This window comes from Hibiscus syriacus, unplaced genomic scaffold (assembly GCF_006381635.1).
Source record: "Hibiscus syriacus cultivar Baekdansim isolate YM2019G1 unplaced genomic scaffold, ASM638163v2 tig00111392_pilon, whole genome shotgun sequence".
In the NCBI taxonomy this organism is placed as follows: domain Eukaryota; kingdom Viridiplantae; phylum Streptophyta; class Magnoliopsida; order Malvales; family Malvaceae; genus Hibiscus; species Hibiscus syriacus.
Window position 1 is genome coordinate 1002956 of NW_024063078.1, and position 21454 is coordinate 1024409.

Consider the following 21454-nt stretch of genomic DNA (forward strand, 5'->3'; position numbering starts at 1 on the left):
CTTCGTATGGGAACTTAAGTAATCCGCTTTCAACTCGTTCATACGCATTCTACTAATTCCATCTTCAATTGCACGAACAACATCTAAATATGTCTTCTTGTGTTTCAGTGCAATAGCTAGTGAAGCATTCATAGACTCGCACCTTTGTGTTGAGCGAATATTGGCAAAGAAATGACCGGTTAGATATGATTGTGCCCATAAGTGTCGTGTATTTCCCTTCTCAATCACCCATGGATGCTTTTGGACGTTGAATTCTGAAACAATCGAACGCCATTGAATATCAAATTCCTTGGTTGTCCACCAGGAAGCCATGCATTTTGAGAATGCTGCTGTAAACTTTGGGTCACCAATGTTAGCTTGTGCATTGCGAGAAAGATGCCAAGAACATAATCTGTGCTTAGCATAAGGGATAACAGATTTGATAGCCCTCTGCATTGCCCTATCCCCATCGGTTACAACGGAAATAGGTGATTTATTCATCATGGCTTCTAAAAAATTCTGTAGCACCCACTCGAAAGATTGAGACGTCTCGTCAGCGATTATGGCAGTGGCAAACACAATTGTGTTATGGTGATGATTGACACCAACAATAGGCATAATTGGTCGACCATACAAATTATCTTTGTACGTTGTGTCAAACGCAATTACATCACCGAAACATGTGTAATCCGATCTCGATGTAGAATCCGACCAAATAAGATTATACAATGCCCCCGATTCGTCTACCGAGTATGTCGTAAAAACCCGGGATCATCATGTTTCTTATAATCAAAGTAGGCAATAAGCGCATTCACATCCCCATCGACGATTTCCTTTGCTTTACCTCTTTGAAGTGCATTGTAGAGGTCTTTATGTGTAAATCCAACATTATGATAGCCCCCTGCCTGCTGCGTTAAATAGTTCATTACTTGTGACGTGCCAACACCGACCTCTTTCAATGTTGTTGCCTCATCGATATCAGCCTTACTTACAGCTCTATTAGAACGCATAAATGGTGTCATAGCAGATGTGCACAATGCATGATTATGTTTCTGATCAGACTTACTTATAACCCACTGATCGTTTGTATTTGTTGCTGTAACTACGACTCTAGCCTTACATCCTGTTCTTGTGACTGGCGTATGAGCACGTTGACGATCAACAGTATTGACTTTTGATACTCGAAACCCTTCTTTGGAACAACAAAATTCTTGTGTCTTCAAATTCCCTTCCACGTCAAGCCGTGTTGTTCCCTTACGTGCACTAAACCCATGTTCCCGTGCGAATCCCTTGTAAAAGTGCCAAGCTTGATCACGTGAACAGAAGAGCTGACCAACCAATCTGTCAGATTCATCAACATTATGTACTTCATGGCATTCCTCGGTTGGTTTAACATTGTCTACATCAGTATTATCCATGGCAAAAATTTTGTTGTGCAAGTTCAGTGCTCCAGGAGTTGATGGAGATGTAAGCAAAGGTTCATTTTGAACATGTTTCAGTCGTGCTGCTTTCAATAGGATGTGGCATTGGTAGTGGTAGTTAAAGGGTGGGTACACCATTAAATTCGCAGTACATATTTAGGTATGTACAATAACTACATATTTAGGTATGTTTGTTAACTACATATTTAGGTATATACATCTTTTGAGTGAGTTTTAAGATATTAATTTAGTAATTATAGGCGTCTAATGATTTATTTTTTATGTTACGGTATATATTATTATTAAATTAAAAACAATAAACATATATATTATATATTTATTATTATCTTTGGTTAATGTTGTTAAATTTAAATTATAAATATTATTTTATAAAATATCAAAACAATCAAATAATTTTTTGTGTAAATGAAATTATTAAATTAATATTGTAGGTGGAAAACATGAAACGCTGTTAAAAAAATTGAAACATAAATTACATAACTTTTAAAAAAAGTATCGATCCTTTTTATAAAAAGTATGAACACTTTCAATATAATAGGTAAACATATGATGTAATAGGTAGCGCTTATATAATGTAATAGGTATCGTTTATATAATGTAATAGGTAGTGGTTATATTGTAAAGTATCTATCCTTTTTATAAAAGTGTCCATACTTTTTTCACTGTGGAAAACATTAATTTAAGGTTATCTTTTGAGTGAGTTTTAAGATATTAATTTAGTAATTATAGGTGTCTAATGATTTATTTTTTACGTTACGATATATATTATTATTAAATTACAAATTCTAAATATTATTTTATAAAATATCAAAACAATCAAATAATTTTTTGTGCAAATAAAATTATTAAATCAAATTACTTTATTCCAACCATGTGACAAGTGTGACAACTCCATCAACTCACAACTCAGCTTTGAACTCAATCAATATTGTCTTTTAGCTTGATAGTTCATAAAGCATGTTACTTGAACAGTATGAATCAATTATGCAATTTTCATGTTCAATTTAACACTGCATTTCAAATTCATTTCATATGTAATTGGAGTTTGAATTTAAATTTCAATTTGAGTTTGAATTTCAATATATATTTCGGCTCCACTATAAATATTAGCTCAAGCCAATATGCATGTTATCATTGATTATTCCTAATTTCCATTGTTTTTTTTTTCCAACGTTTAAACGCGAGGGAAATCCCGACCATTGTATTTTTTGGTCAACTTTAAAGCGTCAGAAACGTTTCGGGCGTATGATCTGGGTGGTAAACAAATAGCAACTAAAATCATAAGTCCGAAATGCTTCTGAGTACCACCCAAATCATAAGTCTGAAATACTTCCGATGCTCATCAAAATCCAAAGCTCATATGGTGCCAAGCAAAAGGAAATCAAAAATCTCATATGATGCCAAGCAAAAGGAAATCAAAATCTACAACTTGAGTTTGAACATTGATATGATATGTTCAGTTATTATCATGTTTGGATTTTCTCGTTTTTGATTGCTTGGATAGTTGTTCTCTTGCTTCTTCAAGTGTCCTTAACTTGTAATTTATAGCTTGGAATGTGTTTGATGTTGTATATATTATTATTAAATTAAAAACAATAAACATATATATTACATATTTATTATTATCTTTGGTTAATGTTGTTAAATTTAAATTATAAATATTATTTTATAAAATATCAAAACAATCAAATAATTTTTTGTGTAAATGAAATTATTAAATTAATATTGTAGGTGGAAAATATGAAACACTGTTAAAAAAATTGAAACATAAATTACATAACTTTTAAAAAAAGTATCGATCATTTTTATAAAAAGTATGGACACTTTCAATATAATAGGTAAACATGTGATGTAATAGGTAGCGCTTATATAATGTAATAGGTATCGTTTATATAATGTAATAGGTAGTGGTTATATTGTAAAGTGTCTATCCTTTTTATAAAAGTGTCCATACTTTTTTCACTGTGGAAAACATTAATTTAAGGTTATCTTTGAGTGAGTTTTAAGATATTAATTTAGTAATTATAGGCGTCTAATGATTTAATTTTTACGTTACGATATATATTATTATTAAATTAAAAATTCTAAATAATATTTTATAAAATATAAAAAAATCAAATAATTTTTTGTGCAAATGAAATTATTAAATTAATATTGTAGGTGGAAAACATGAAACACTATTAAAAAAAATTGAAACATAAATTACATAACTTTAAAAGAAGTATCGATCCTTTTTATAAAAAGTATGGACACTTTCAATATAATATAATGTAATAGGTAAATTTGCAATACTATCGGTATAAATATACCGGATTACTTATAAAATAGGTAAATATAAGCGCTACCTATTACATTATATAAGCGCTACCTAGTATGTTATTGTACTTTATAATATTTCCGGTTAAATAATATAACATAACCGGTATAAATTTTAACCGGTCAATTGTTTAACCGGTCACGCCGTATATTAGCCGTTTTTTAGTCGCCGCACCGCAGAACTACCCAAATCCATTGAATGTCGTAATTCTTAACCTTCATCAAACTCCAATATTAATTATTGTTTTTACATTTTGGGTAAATTTTATATTTAGTATATAAACTATCATTTTTTGTTCATTTTAGTACTTAAACTTTCAATTTTTTAAAAATTATACCTAACGTTTAGTTTTTCTTTCATTTTCGTACCTCGCTGTAACGACATTGTATTTTTTATGGGTAAATTACATTATTCATTACTCAACTATCTTCTCAATACTATTTTGGTACCAAAATGTAAAAAAAAAATCAATTTAATTACTCAACTTGCTCCTATTTTAATCACTCTAATTTATTTTACTAATAATTTTTTGACATGAAATTTTTATTATTTTATTAATATATAATTAAAAAAATAAATTTGAAAGTTGAAGTGATTAAATTAGGAGTAATTTGAAAGTTAAGTAATTAAATTAAAAAAATTAGACTTTAGTGACCAAAACGAAACAAAAACTAAACATTTGGTATGATTTTGAAAAAAATAAAAGTTAGGTACTAAAATGGATCAAATTGATAGTTTAGATACTAAACACATAATTTACCCTTACATTTTTTTTAAAAATTTCAATTAGTTTTATAATAAAATAACAATATTTATTTTTTAATATAATAATTTAGTTATTGTTGAAACAAATATACTTGTATAGTATATCAACGTTTAGTTGTCTAGTTGTCTTTCAACCCATTTTCGAGCACTCGAGAAATTAAAATTAGCGTATCAGCCCACATATATATTCTTCTTTTATAAATTTAAAGATTTTATAAAAATTAATATCGAAATACCGTCTCGTATATCTTAACTTTAAATTTAAAAATAAGACCGTAAGAATTCATTGAATGACTTAAGATAAAATTAAATGTTAATTTTTTTAAAAGGAATAGAGTTGTAAATACACTTTGCAAAGTGTGTGCTTTTTTCATCGTTCTCCTCTTGAAAATTAATTGAGTTTGAATTTTTTATTTCGATCCCCAAACTTTTTAACCTGTTACTTTATTTGTTAATAACATTTATAATTAATTATAAAGTAAAAGTATTTATTATTATGAAAATGAATTAGGGTGAATATTTTTAAAAAGGGTAAACTACACCATATATCATTAATTTTTAGGTGATGTATCATTTATATTATTGAATTTTTAAATTTTCGTTTCAATTATATTACTGTGTCGTTAAATCGTTAACAATCGAATCAAAACAATGTCGTTTTGGCGAGGTGCATACGCCGAGAATCGCCAGCCATGTCGGCATCCGTCAGCCACATCATCGTGTCATTAATGATTTAACGATTTAATAGTATAATTGAAACGAAAATCGAAGTTCAATGTTATAATTGGTAAAATTGAGAACTAAGTGGTATAAATGATACAATGGCTAAAGATTGATGATATTTGATATAGTTTACCCTTTAAAAAATATCTGAAATCGTATGGAGGCTCCATGACTGTGGGTTGTTTATGCAACAAAAATCTATCCACCGTGTGAGGGTTGAGGAAGCATTGGAATTTGAGATATTTACTTCTTTTGGAAACCGAGGCAAGTTAAAAGTGCAATTAAAGTTGTGCATACTTTTTGCCTTTTTGGGTGTGTTTTCTAATGCAAATATGTTGGCAAAATTGCTCCTGCGGGTAGTGAAAAAGATTATTGGCTAGGGTTTGGTTAGAATTATTTTTTTGATATAATGTGATTGTTACGGTGTTTATCAGAAAAAATCGTAAACACAATGCATCTTTCGAAAAATGTGACAACCATAGTGCGACTCCTGCTTTGTTCCTCTGGTAGTTTTAACAGTTTTGGCATTCCAATAGCATGAAAAATGAAAAAGATCTATTGTATTTTTTCGTCTTTCACATTATTGTGTTGATCACATTATCTCAAAAAATAATTTCGATAACACCTTACAAGAGTCAATTATTTTTTTCAACACCCCACACGAGCAATTCAGTCCAAGTATGTTAGTTGAAATCACTACTTAATTTCTGGGTAAACATGCATTTGGTACTTGAACTTTGTATTAACATTCAATTTGGCACTTAATTTTTATTTTCAATTAGGTAACATTCCAATAGCGTGAAAAATGAAAAAGATCTATTGTATTTTTGCGTCTTTCACATTAATGTGTCGATCACATCATCTCAAAAAATAACTTCGATAAGACCTCACAAGAGTCAATTATTTTTTCAACACCCCACACGAGCAATTCAGCCCAAGTATGTTAGTTGAAATCACTACTTAATTTCTGGGTAAACATGCATTTGGTACTTGAACTTAGTATTAACATTCAATTTGGCACTTAATTTTTATTTTCAATTAGGTAACGTTTTGGTTCAAGTTGGTTTGAAAATGCATTTATCAATATGGATTGAAAATTCAACTTCAAATATCAATTTGAATAAAAAAATCAAGTTTATAATTGGGCAAAAACAAAATTAGGTAATCGTGTAAGAGTTTAAACCCTCGTATTGTGAATAGACTAAAATATATTGAGAGAGTCGTAGGCCTCTACATTACTCGATCTTGATTAATTAATCTATAGATCAGATAGTAAATATTATAGAAAATAAGTATAAAATTAAACATTAAACTAAATTTAAGTAGCAAATTATATATTTACCTTTTGTTTTTAACAATTTTTAAAATAATATTTCACAGCAGACAAGATCATCCATATCCAGCTCTTAAAAGGTGTTATTTGTCCTTTTCCATCTCAGCCGATTTCCTCGATACTCATGTATTAGGTTTCCCATTTCATTTCAACTGAACTTTGGTCTTTTTTTAAAATATTTTTAGAAAAATGAAATTATAAATATTTATAATTTTAATATAAAATGAAATATTATGATAAAAGTTTCAAATCAATCTAAGAGTTAATTGAATCATATGTCTTTAAACTATGATCCTTTTTTTAAATCGGTCCCTAAACTTTTAAATATTTCAATTTCATCCTTAAACTATGATTATCATTCTAAATTTATCCTCAAACTTTTGAACAATTTATTTTCATCCCAAACTATATCCTTCATTCTCAATTAGTCCTCAAAATTGTTCACCATTTCAATTTCATCCCAAATTATATGTATATACTAATTGTATTCCATTTTAATAAAAATCTATATTATTATATGTTTCAAAAAATAACGTTTAGGTTAAACTGTGGTTAAAACTAATTATATATTTGGATGAATTTTGGGATAAAATTAAAAGTTTGGGGGCCAATTTAGAATGAGGGTCATAGTTTGAGGATGAAATTAGAATATTAAAAAGTTTATAGACCAATTTAGAATGGTGATCATAGTTTAAGGAATATAATGCAATTAACTCTTAATTTCAAAATGAAACAAGCTACCAATATAATTTAATTTATTAAATTTAGGGATGTTATATTTTAATAGCAATATCACATTCATATATTGAGCTTAAAAAAGTTGTTTTCTGACGCGTAGTGTGAATGTACATTATTGTTCAAATTATTTGACTAAAGAAATGGGAATTTTATGGGCGATTAGTTTATCATTAAACGGGAAAAAACTTAAAGCGTAAATTACAAATTCATCACTGAGCTTTACCCTCTCTCCTATTTTACTCACTAAACTTTAAAAGTTTTCAATTTCTTTATTGAACTTAATACATTAAGTTTTTGTATCACTTTGCCGTTAAACAGTTAATGACGTTAAAATGATGTTGTTTTAAAAAAAATAAAATTTTCACCAAATGAAGCATTTTACATCTATATAACAGCCCATTTATAACGCGTCGTTAGTGAGAAAATGGATGAATAACCAAAAAACTTGTATTAAGTTCGACAAAAGGGTCAATGTTGCCCCTGTAGTAAACCTGATTTATTATTTTCACCTCTATCGTATTTTCACATCAATTTAGCCCTCAGAGTTGTTTAATTGTATCGTCTTATACCCAAACCTTAAATTCTAAATCATAAACAATAATAAATATTTTAAACGTTGATGCAATTGAGCAATTTCTAGGACTAACAATAGGGACAAAAATGATTAAAACCATAAATTCTAAATCTTAAACAATAATAAATATTTTAAACATTGATACAATTGAGCAATTTCTAGGACTAACGATAGGGACAAAAATGATAAATTGAGTCTGCTACAAGGATAAAAGTTACCCTTTTGCCTATTAAGTTCAATGAGGAAATTGAAAAGATTTAAAGTACAGCGAGTAAAATAGGAGAGAGAGTAAAATTTGGTTACCAAATTTGTAATTTATTCAAACTTTAAATATGTACACATAAAAGATGTGATGTTTGAATCTATAGAGCAAAGTGAGTAGGAAGATTAGATATTGGTTTGTAAAAATAAAAGAAAGAACATTAATTTGATTCAAAGGGATGAAGATTTTATGCGATGTGTGCGATAAAGAAGCTGCCGTTATGTTTTGCTCGGCCGATGAAGCTGCTTTGTGTGGAGCCTGTGATCGCAGTGTTCACCATGCGAATAATCTTGCCGGAAAACACACTCGTTTCTCTCTTCTTCATCCAACGAAATCCCCACTCTGTGATATCTGTCGGGTAAACTAAATCCATCATTATGAGTTTCAGTTCTACCGGTAGCGGATGTAACCTTTGTTCAGGATAGACACGTTATCATCCAGAAATACAAATTTCTTTATATTAGTAGTTTACTTTATCGGGTGATTATTTGAAATTTTATTTGTATCTATCTATACGAAAAGTTTATGTTTATACTTCCGTCCACCCTAAAAAATATTTTTGAATCATACTGAATTCTACTGTTTCTGGGGTTTAGTTTTGTTATTTTATCTTGAAAGGAGAGACGGGCGTTTGTGTTTTGTCAACAAGATCGAGCACTTCTTTGCAGAGAATGTGATGTTCCAATTCACAGAGCCAATGAATATACTATGGAGCATAACAGGTTTCTTCTCACGGGCGTTAAGCTTTCTTCTTCGATCGAGAACCCATTGACGACAGTCAGTGTTGAACCTAATTATTATGCCGTTGACGATGAAGTTTCGGTTTCGACAACGAGTATATCGGAGTACTTGATGGAAACTTTGCCTGGTTGGCGCGTCGATGATTTCCTTGAACCGAATTCATCTTCTGCCGCCATTAACGGTTACTTCCATTGATACATTTTCTGAGAAATTATTAGCAGAGTTGTTTTTCATCTCGACCAATTTGTGTTACGTGAAATTTTGAGGACGAGAAACTGCCGCTTGGTCGACAATCAAAGCTTTTTTAGTGGCTAGATCAGCTCTTTATATCTCAAGAAATGCAGCGATTTTTTTTTTGGTAGAAATCCGTGTTCTAGATGCAGACGCGGAATATTCAATCCGTTTGGTCTTTCAATGTCTTTCTCCCTTCTAATTCCAGCACTTTACATCTTTTAAAGGGTAAATTACAAATTTCATCATTAAACTTTACTCTCTCCTATTTTTCTCATTGAACTTTATTTTCTTTCCTATTTTGCTTACTGAATTTTAAAAGTTTTCAATTTCTTCACTGAACTTAATATATTATGTTTTTTGTTCAGTCCGTCGATAAAGAGTTAAAGCGTTAAAACGACATCGTTTTAAAAAAAATAAATTTTCCACCAAAATGACATCATTTTGCATCTATATAACAATCCATTTATAACGTCGTTAGTGAGAAAACAACTGAGTGACCAAAAAGACCCAATGTATTAAGTTGAGTAAGAAAACTAAAAAAATTTAAAGTACAATGAGTGAAATAAGAGAGAGTGAAGTTTAGTTACCAAATTTATAATCTACCCTCCTTTAAGTTGAATTTCAATGTAAATAATTTTTAGAGTAAGTGGTTAAATACTCTTAATTTGACAACATTATCTTTCCCTTAAATTGTGAGTTCAATACCCATTAAGAGTAAAAATTACCTTCCCCTTTCTTAGTAGAAATTGCTAAAAAAATTAATTTAAGTTCAATTAATATCCTATAATTTTTTTATTAAATTTGTATAACATTAAAAACGAGTAGAACATCGAATTACTAAATAAAAATGTTATAAGTATATGGTATATGATTTTGTATATGTAATTGTAAAGTAATTCGGTATATGCAAAAAAACATATTAATCATCGACGAGATTTATGAACAAAACAACATTTCACAAATCTTATCTGTACAAAACAATTGAAAGTTTTAAAAGACAACCTTCGCTATGAATAATAAGAAATGAAACTTTTTTTTTAAATGGTAGGAACCTTCAATCTCTTGATTATTTTACAGCTTCTCATTGAAGTAGCGAACAAACTTGTGATATACTTCTTTAAAACAATTCACAGATAAATTAAAGAAATGTATGCTCTTATCACATCGAAAATAGGAAACAGGCGATCCCAATCCTGCAAAAGAAGGGGGGAAAGGTCAAAATTGCATGATCAGAACGCCTCTTTTCAATAAGAACGAGAATCTGTTGTCGGACTCTGTGAATATCGGACATATCGGACAAAGATAAGTCCCAAGTTTCTTCTCCATATATTAAGGAATCATATGAATTCTTAATTCTATTCGATCTCGGAATAAAAGACGAGTGTGGGATAATTTGCAGGACCTTCATTTGGGAGGGTATGAATAATTGTAACATGAAGTGAAATGCCAAAAGCCTATCTGCAACTCCAGACGATGAATTGGACACTCGGAACAAGAAAGCGAACACGATTTACATACCGCAAAATGGACAACATGAACATTTCCGAAAATATAAGCACTCAAGTGCAGAGAAAGGGGAAAAGAGTGTAGCTTAGAGAATCACTTACGACGAAAAAGAAAAGCCAGGAGAAGAGCTGCAGCAGTTGGTGATTCAAATAATACTTTACAACGGATAGGAATTGGCATCTCCATTCCCAAGGGACTTGAGCTCTTTTTCCTTCATCTCTTGCATTCGAGCCTGTAAGTATTAAAGACTTTTAAGTTTGCGTTTGGCCATGAAAATCCATTAACTTCTAGAAATAACGTGATTTGTACATAGGTATGTTTAGTTTTTTCCTTTCTTCTTCCTTTCATTGGGGGAATCCTTGGAGGATTACATCCCCATACTTTCTCTAGATATACATTGGATATGGAAAATTCAAGAAAAATTAAAGGTAGTGAAAAGTTGGCAGAGGAACGAACCTTCAGGCGAACAACCAAAGGTTCTTCCTTAGGTCTTTCATTTGCTGGTTTCAATGACACTTCTGAAGCTTGTCTCTCTTTCAGGATATTGTTGCTCTCTATGTTGTTTGCTTTCTGAACTTCAACATTGTCTGCACCACTACTACGCTGCTCATCAATATTACCATCGAGCGTAGCAGCTCCTTTCTTCAACTTAGCAACAAGCACCCACATGTTGGCTAAATCATTCTCCAGAGCTTCCTCCCTCTTCTTTGCTTCTTCAACCTTTTTCCGGTATTCATCTTCTACCAATTCCTTCTCAGCTAGAGCAGCTTTAAGAGCTGCCTCCTGTTGTTTCCTAGCTTGTAGCTCCATCTTTAGATCATGTGGGTCAAGATCCCAGGACTCAAAGTCAGCACTAGCCACTCCAGAAAAGTCATAAGAGCGGCCAGAGAGCCTCCCCTTATGTCCAGGTCTCATGCTGGCATTATACTTCCGGTTGACACCGTTTAAAGCCGGATTACCAAAACCTCGAGAGTGTGCCAACTCTCGAGCAGCCAATAATTCCTTCTCTTGTTTTGCATTTTGCATTGAGAGCTTAGTCACCTCCCCAGCCAAACTCTTTAACTCAACAGCAGCAGCAGATGCTAATTCTTTAGCATAAGAAGCTTCCTCGGCAAGTTTTTGATTTTGGACATGCAACCCACTGTTCTCCTCAGAAAGCTGCACCTGTTCTAGTTTCAGTTTTTCATTCTCAATCTCCTGCAGGGATAAACACAAGTTAGAAGTTAGAATAGTCCAAATTTGAGACAGCAGACAGCTACAGTCAGTAAGAGTAGGGCAATTGCAGCAATATGTAAATTACCTGAGATTGAACCTTTTTTCTTAACTCATCAACGTATTCTTCGGATATTCCTTGTTTGGATGACAATGATATTTTGTCACTAGAGAGAGATGCCAATGGCTGCTCCAGGAGATTCACCTTCCCTTGCAATTCCTCGATCTCATAACACTGCCAACAACACTTAACAATAAGCAAAAGATAGCTCCATAATTATAAATGGTGTAACTATCAACAGGTTGATAAAGATGCCAAAAGCGCATAGAGAACCAAATGCAAGAAAAACAAAATTGTATAAGGACATAATAAGCCATTATATTAATTGAGAAAACTAGACATCAAGCACAAGGCTCTGACCTTGTTTTGCAGTTGTTCTTGGAGGATTCGATTATCTGCTGATTTTATCTGCATGAAGGAGAAGAATAAAATCTATTACACAGAATGGAAATAATCCTGTTTATCAATGCCGCACAAGTCACTGTTTAACAAGCCTTAGTCGATGGCAAAACAGTTCCCATGAAATTTACTTCGACTCCATGAATCAGAAGAATGGAACAGTGCTAACCTCTAGCTCAAAACTCTTCTCATTACACTCTGTCATAAATTTCATAAGTTTCTGTTGCAACAAGAAAGCGTTAAGAATTAGATAAACTAAAGCCAATGGGAATGAAATCCTCACAAATAATTTAACATAATCTTTAAAAAAAATTAAAATAAACAGATAACGACAATACCTGCTGCATATCCACAAATGATGCTTTAGAAATTGAAGCTTCACTCTCAGTTATTCGTTGCTCTAAAACCCTCATTTGCCTCTTCTTTTCTTGAATCTCCCTTTCCAAATTCTGAATCTGAGTTTGGATAAAGTTAATCAAGACCTTTATAAAAACTAAGCTAAGTTTATTGTTGAGTAGTTAGATATTGGAAACACAAGAACTCAAAGTTTAGTCCAGATTGCACAGTCACAAGTCTTATAACCTCACAGACACTCCAATAGTTTTAAAATTTATAAATAGATTGAACAATAAGTAATATTAGTTCAGTTCAGCTTGTCTGCTTTGCAAAAGAAAAGCGTGCTACCCAGGAAAACCAACAAACCCCCCAATTCTTCCTACCATTAGGAATATCCATCGGAACTGCCGCTGAATTAAGATGTGCTATAGATGTAAGGCAGGAAAATAATACCTGAGTTTTTGAGCTGTCAGGATCATTTACAGACTGATCCACAAGGCGTTTCAGGGTACTAGTGCTAAATGCAATCTCTCCAGCAAGCATCTTAACTTGCTCAACAAGAAGGTCCATCTGATCTGATGTCATCCGACCCTATAACCACAGAAGTCTTAGCTTTTATCATTACAATACCAATAGCAATTCAAGAAAACTATAAAAACACGAATAAAGAAGGCAATTCTGATTGTGATTCACTACAGAAATGGTGCAGGATGGTATGCTACTTTATTATGGTTTAAAATTTATATAGATCACAAATCCTGTGTATTGGTGACAGGGGTTGTAAAATTTCAGCTGCAAATAGGTAAATTAGAAAATGGAAATAAAGTGGAATTGAGGATAAGAGAGTGAAACTACTTTCTGATCGTTGAGAGTGAAAGCTGCAGAGACTTGATACTAGACCATCATAAAAATATATTAAAAAGGACAACAAAATAAAAAGATAAAGATGACTGAAATTGCAGCCCTAATTATGAGGTTCTAAGACCATCCAACCGTCAAGCTAGAAAGAGAAATTTGATTAAAGACTGGAAGGAATTTTTTTCTCTGAAAATATAACGAAATGAGATTTAAAAAAGGTTAAGTAAATGAAAAAAGTGGAACATACTGCCGGCAGTTTACTCCAACTAATAAGTTCACCCACTTTAGTTGACTCGGTGAAAGTACGGCTAGATGGTGAGAACTCATCATTCCTCCGGCTGAAAGATCTTCTGTTTTTGAACTCATAGCAAGGATCCGTAACGGGTGCTGAAATCAAAGATGGGGAATCTTTTTTATTGTCATCTTCCATGAGCAAGGCATCACCTACTCGTAGATCCAGTTTCTGATGAAGGAAAAGTACCAAAATGATTAAAAAACATATTATACTATTAGATTGAAAAACAAGACCTACAAAAAAACATCGCATGACTACATAATACAATCCAGAAAAAGAAAAGCAGACAAGGATAGCAAAACTCAGTAGCAGATATATCCGATAGAGATACAGATGCATGGCTCGGGTATCAACACTAAAAAAAAGAATTACAGTTATCCTTTTTGGCATATATAAATACATGTTTGTGTGTGTTTAGAATAATTGCGCTGGCTTAATTCTTCAACCATCTGTATAAAAGAAATAAGCTTTTGGTTTGACCTATTTATCAAAAGAACTTACATCCTCCTCACCAACAGAATGACGCCTTTGATGACTAGGTAAATCACTCAAACCTCCAGGGATTGTACTTTTAGTAGAAACAAGTATAAGCTTGGTAAGCCTTTGGATTCTGCTCATCAAAGCAGCTTTGGCTTCCTCTTCCTCCTCTAATCTAGATTGCATTTTCACCTGACCCTCCTCCAACTATCCCACAAACAACATATCGCAAGAAGAATACAGTAAATTGTTATGCCATTAAAAAAAACAATATGATTGCAGACAGGAAACTGCCAAACCTGTTGCCTTAAGCTCAAAAGTTCTTCATGATTAATACCAACAACCGTTCCCTTCCTTAGATGATCAAGTTCTTCTTTGAGGACAGAAATTTCTCTTTGATACTTCTTAATCAATGATTTTTCATCAATAATCTGGAATAAAGTTTAGTTTTGACAGCAGTATAAGATTCAGCCTTAAGTGCATCTCTCTACTACTAGCTGATAAAAGAAATGCAGAGGTTATAGAAACCTTATTACGTGAGGCATAGATTTCCACTCGTTTAGCCCTGCTAGCAAACTTCAGGGTATTATGAGTTTCCTCCATATTGCTAGATGCAGGTGTGACCGTGCAAATGACCTGTAAAAAAATCACATTTTGATAAAGGATTCATAACCGCACAGACAGATTACATAATATTATTAGAGAAAAAAAATTGAAAGAGGAAATTAATTTCATGTTGGAGGAAGATAAAACCAATGATCCTATAAGAAATAGCAAACAATGCCCAGTTACAAAATAATATATACTGATCAGCTCACCGAAACAAGTCCATGCCCACTTAGTGAAGATTGCAAAAGCGGGTAAGCTTGGAGTCACGATATGGAATATGGCAAGCTTTTCCTTCACTTAACTTTCCTATTACCTTCACAATGAAACCAGACCATCAAAATTATAGAATTAAAATGTTAGTCAAACAACTGCTAAAAATCAAGTCAGATGAATTTGCGACTGTTGTCAGAATATACTTGTCAAGATTCAATTCATTTCTCTACGCCTTAATAGAGACTAATCCAGCAGAGTAGATGAAGGGACACACATAATGCTTTTATATTTTGGCCTCTTATAACAAGGGGAAAGAAATAAACGTTCGTCCATAAAAATGTTTATACAAATCACTTACAGTTCCAAGAGTCAGAAGACTTTTGTTTATGAAGGATCCTTCCTTCTCCTTATTCCTGTTGTGTCAGTTTTGAACTCTCAGATCCAGCTAAATCAATCAAATTCTGGATAAGGGAACAAAGAAATTAACAAGTCAAAACATTTATTAAAGACAAATATTTGTTCTTGAAAAATGAAAGATCGATTAAATCATACAAGTTGAGAGAAGACCACTCCATCGTATTCATCACCATGAGCACTACTCTCAATCATCTGCAAATCCGTAAAGAAAGGAAATATACAACATAAGTATCCATTTTGTTTCAGAACAATTAAAAACCACACTCGCCTCTCAGATAAACTAAACAGCAACTAAGACAAATTTAAAGGTTACCCAAAACTTTTCAGGGAAATAAATAAGTTTGTGTGTCAAGAATGTTTACCAATGTGAATATAGTGTGACTTCGGCTGCTAAAGAGATTGAAATTATTTGAACCAACATGACGATGCTCTGTCCACGAAGAACATATTCAAACTTAGTAATAGAAAAACTCTACAAGCAGATTATCCATATAGAAGGTAGAAAGAAAAGATATTTAGGAAAAGGCATGGAAACAGCAAAAATAACCCAGAAATTACCTTCTCCTGAAGCAATAAAAGAAAGGGCATGTCCAGGAGACAAAACCACTTCTTCCTTTATACCCTCGATGTAAGTTCCCTGAAAGATAATGCTAACATAAGTAAAAATATGAAACCACTTAATTGCTAGCCATTCGATCAGCAACTTTATTGAATCATATCAAAAAATCTAAGCACAGGCCACCAAGAAAGAAAATAGTTTTTATTATTAAGAATTATAGACTGATATTAGAAATTAAGAATGTGAGTCCTTGTGTAGACATTACTTCTCGAATGAATGAGACGAAGGCCATTAACAAAAATAAACACACTGCAAAATTTTGAATAAGTTGAGCGAAAAGACCTGGGCATCTTCTCTAACGCGCAAATTTTGACCGGTTGGATCAAGTAAGTCATTTATCACCTGTTGTAACAAGCAAAATAACAAGAAAACCATTAAAAAAAAAAAAAGAAATTCCAACTTAAAAGAAACTGAAGACCAAAATTTTTAACTACCATTTATATGACTAACAATTCAACAAAACTACTCTTAAAGAACATTATAAATTACGGCAGATATGTAAAACCTAAAACCAAAGAAATTGAAACCTCCAGGGCTATGTTGAAATTTAATCATAAAATTAGAAAAACAACTCACCTCATTGTAGATTTCAATATATGAGACACGAAGTAAGAATTCCCGTCCTGGAGTCTGAATTATGAGCACAGTCGGTCATTCAAACTTTAGACATACAAATAGGGGAAACAATCTAAAGCAAGAAAACCATGGACCACAACCAAACAATTTTTAGTATAACTATTATTTTCCGAGAAAATGGCCTGGACTTTCAACACCAATATATGGAAGTTAACGGGAAAAGGCTATCTAAGTAGTTGGCTATGAAACAAGTAAATGCAATTGCTACTGCACAAGATGAAGCACAAATAAATCTTAAGATTGCATTGAAACATAAAAAACAAACAAAGGAATAAAAAATATGACACTTAAAGAACATTTGTTACCCAAGTGCTGAAGGTAACTTATGTAATGTTGTCCCAACTGACATAGTTCAAAACAAGCTACTATATGTTCTATAACTGATGAACCAAATTTTGAGAAGAAAACTAGGAACTTGCATGATTGCATCAAAATGGAGCAAAAAAAATAAAGTAAAAAAGGTACATGTGTAGGTTAAAGAAACAACACATGCTTAAAAGCAATGTAAAAATGGCATTCATCTGACAGTTTCTGTATTTATGCCTGATAAATTATGTCAGAAAACTTACATCTTGGATAATGCTGAACACGTCCTTTATTGCCAATGGTATGATACCAGGAGAATTTTGATCTCCCTGTGGATATTGAAAAAAGAAACAAAAAATCAAAAGTAAGATGAGTGGAAATTTTATTTTATTGTATCATAGAATTAGACACATGAGACTCATGTTAAATAAAAGAAGGAAAACTATTGATAAATATCAGGGTGTATCACACAGGACCTTGTTAATATTAATTGGACTGAGTAGTAATATGATTAAAATTTTATCAATAAGGGGCCAGATGAATATACAGTTTTAACGCAAAAAAACATCCCAAGATAGAAATAATCTAGTAAAACTTAATTTAACTAAAATGCAGATAAAAAATTCTTTTTTTTCCTTCCATTTCCAGGGTATATAAGATATTTAGAGAGTATGATATAAGAAGTAAATATATACATGACTTGGTTTCACCACTAATTATATACAAGTAAATATGTCCTAATTGGTGAACATTTTCCAGAAACAGTACCCAATAGTATACGTAAAAATTAACTTTCAGAAAGGATAAATTTAGCACAATTTAGGAGTCGAGATTAAAGTTCTGAAATTACTAAACTCGTGCATAACAACCTCATATATAAATGCAGAATGATACAGGAAGTCCACTGAAAAACAACTCAAGAAACTTAAATACATTGCCTTGTCCCAAAAAGAGCATTTACAATGTGAGATACCTTTACTTATTTTAATTGAATATTAGTTACCATTTATGGAGGAAACCACAAAGCTATGTATTTAAGGAGTTCCTCTCGAATTGCCATTTAAAAACTAGGGAAGTTTCATCCAAAAGCAACAAAAAACTAGAAAATTTGTTACTAATAAGCAAAAGAATTGACATGCAACAAGATTTGAAGAACTCATAAGTAAAATTTTATAAGCAGTAGAAAAAATAAGTTTGAGTTGAGGCAATTAGACTTACATGCATAGTGTGTGTCTTCCCACTACTTGTAACACCATAAGCAAAAACAGTTCCTATAATTCCAGCAAGTTAATATTAGCTTCAATCAATTACAAAAATATAATTTCAGAACTGAAACAAAACATGTTTGAGCAACATTACAATACATGGCTTCCGGAGATTAATCTTTAGATACTTTTAGTTAAATTCAATTAGCAAACGACTGAAAGAAATCAATATGCATTCCAACAATTCAATTGGCATACCATTAACACCTTCCATTGCAGCCTTCACTACAGGTCTAGCAGCTACCTCATAAACCTCTTGAGAAGTTGCATGAGGTCCGAATACTTTGTCTGTAAAAAAGCAAATAAAAGATCATACAAAGTCCACATCCATTCCACTTACCAGGCTTAAACATCATCATTTTAACTAAAATTTAATAAACCCAACAGAAAATTATATTTCTTCATTCAATTATACAACTTCGCGAATGGATAGATCCAACAATTCCAGAAATTGATGACAAAAACAAATCGAAAATAAATTCCAAATTAAAAGTCAAAACAAAATTGGAACATACCAAAAGCGTAGGCTGTCGCTGGATTATACTCGTTTCTCACAATCTTATCATCATCCGCATACCATGCGATCTCATCCCCTCTCAGAAATTCCCTTTCACTACAACCAGATAAAAAATGAGTGATAAACCAAATCATATGAATCGCAAAATCTGAAAATAGAACTCCGAAAGAAAAAAATTATCTACTGAGATCTAATATGGTACACTCAGATCTACAACATACTTCAACGGTCGAAACCGAATCGAAACTGAAATACTATCCCCCGACGGCGTATCCAACGGCTCGCCGATCATCTCTTCCGACGGATAAGCAACCGGCGTGCGAGCATTGTAACTTTGTAAACCGTAGTGCACCGAATCGGACATGGATCGAGAACCGTATTCACTTCCCGAGTTAAAATACGAAGATGCCGATGATAAGCTCACGTGATGCGTCGGTTTGCTGCTCATGAACGAAGAAGTCGAAGATGTGGATGAGAAACTCGAAGATTTCCTATACGATAACGGCGAGCTGCTTCTCGTTCTGTAAGAAGAAGAATCCATACAGGAGAGAGAGAGAGAGAGGTAAAGCGTGTGTGACTCACCGAGTCAGCGACTCAGTTAAGGACAATGCATACGAATAAAAAGAATAAGAAATCGTGTCAGTAAGCTCACATGGCTCGACATACAAAAGATTGAAGAGCATTTTTAAGATAAAAATAGAAATTATTAGAACTTGCAATTGGAATTAGAAGAAAATGTTAGAAAAGAAAGAGATTGTTTCGTCTTCTTTACGACAAAAAGGGGAGGGGTGGAGGTTGCAGAGAGAAATTGAAAACTTGAAATTGAAATGAAGGATTTAAAAATTAAATGTTAGGTTTGAATTTACAGATCCGTGTGTTTTACAGTGGAGAACGGAGTAACGTGGAAGTTGGTGGTGGTTTAAAAGTTAAAACTGGGTTAAATGAAGCATAGGGATTTTTGGAAAATATAAGAGTTAATTGTCCCACATGTCCTCAAATTATAACTTTCATTTTAAATTGATCTTTAAATTTTTAAATATTCTAATTTAATCCTCAAACTATGACTCTAATTTTGAAGTAGTCCGTAAACTTTTGAACATTATAATTTCATCCCTAAACCATAGCCCTATTTCTAAATTAGTCTCTAATTTGAATATTCTAATTTATCCCCAAATTCATCCAAATATGTAATTAGTTTCAACTAGGGATGGGCATGGGATCTAAATCTGACGGGTTCCGACCCGACCCGATCATGTGGGATTTTTTAAAAAAGTTGGGTTCGGGTCAGGTTTAGGGTGAAAATACTTAACTCGACCCGACCCTAGAAAAACATGTAATTTTACCTCTATATTTATGGATAATTGTAATATTGCCTCTATATATATTATTTTTTCAATTAAATTCATATTTTTATTGAATAAAAATAATTTTTTAATAAATATATTATTTTGGGGTTGGGTTCAAATTTTATATCAAAAATTTAGGTCGGGTGGAGGGTATATTTTCAACCATAGTTTAACCTAAAATTTGTTTTTTCAAACATATAATAATATAACTTGACCTAACGATTTTTTTAACAAGAGACGCGATTAGTATATTCATATAGTTTGGAATGAAATTGGAATATTTAAAAGTTTGAGTATTAATTTACAATGATAGTCATAATTTAGAGATAAAAATATAATATTTAAAAGTTTAGGGACCAATTTAAAATGAAGGCATACTTTGAGCATATATGATGCAATTAACTCAAAATATAATTAAAAAAAATGAGCGCCAATAACCGGCGGATATAGACGAAGTAAAAATTAGGAAAATCACTAGCATTTTTGTTAAAATTGCTAAAAATGTAGCATCTTTTTACTATTTCTTTTTCATTTTTGTGTTTTTTAACTGTCTTATTGGATAAATAAATTAAATTTTAAATATCAACAATTATAATATAATTGGACTTCATCTAATTCCTTGACAGATTTAAAAGAGACTACGACTTCAATTTTTTATATTAATTTCGATGAATTTGTGGGTCGATTTCATTAATTTAAAATTTATATTTTTTTATAATTAAGTTTAAAGGGATAATTCAAATATAATCATTCAAAGTTTCATATTATAATACGAACCAAATGATCTCAGTGGTTAAGAGATAATTATTAACTCTATATATTTTAGGTTCGAATATAATGTTTGTAGACGTATTTAAGCGTTAGTTATCAAATGATTAATAATATTCCGATCATATATTACCTTGTAATTATTTTAGACTAATAGAAAAAGTATTGTGTTATACTAATGCGGATAAATAGACAAGTTTACTCCACCATCCAACATATGACAAATTGATTTTGTTTAGCATGGTAGATGATCATACTCCCATGTATTGTTGGCAACCATATATAGATGTTCATGGGTTGGGTTGAATTTTCGATTTATCTAATCTGATTTAAAAATTATACTCTCCATCCGATTAAAAAATACACTTCCTTCACTCAACTCTAATCCGACTTGACCCAAAACAATGTATTTATAAAAAATATATATATCACTTTTACTTAATAAAAAATAAGAATTTAATTGAAAAATATATATATCACTTTTCTCTAGCCTTAAAACAGTCTGG

General features: G+C 31.8%; 1 protein-coding gene and 1 pseudogene across 1 annotated transcript; one reads left to right on the top strand and one right to left on the bottom strand.

The window, feature by feature from the left end:
- The first annotated feature begins 8311 nt into the window (after positions 1–8311).
- LOC120160576 (B-box zinc finger protein 20) lies at positions 8312–9069 on the top strand. The gene is made up of 2 exons (XM_039170962.1): positions 8312–8491; positions 8752–9069. Exons 1-2 carry the CDS (start codon positions 8312–8314, stop codon positions 9067–9069), a joined length of 498 nt encoding a protein of 165 aa, XP_039026893.1.
- Positions 9070–10133: 1064 nt separating this feature from the next.
- On the bottom strand, positions 10134–19603 carry LOC120160675 (annotated as a pseudogene).
- Positions 19604–21454: the final 1851 nt, after the last annotated feature.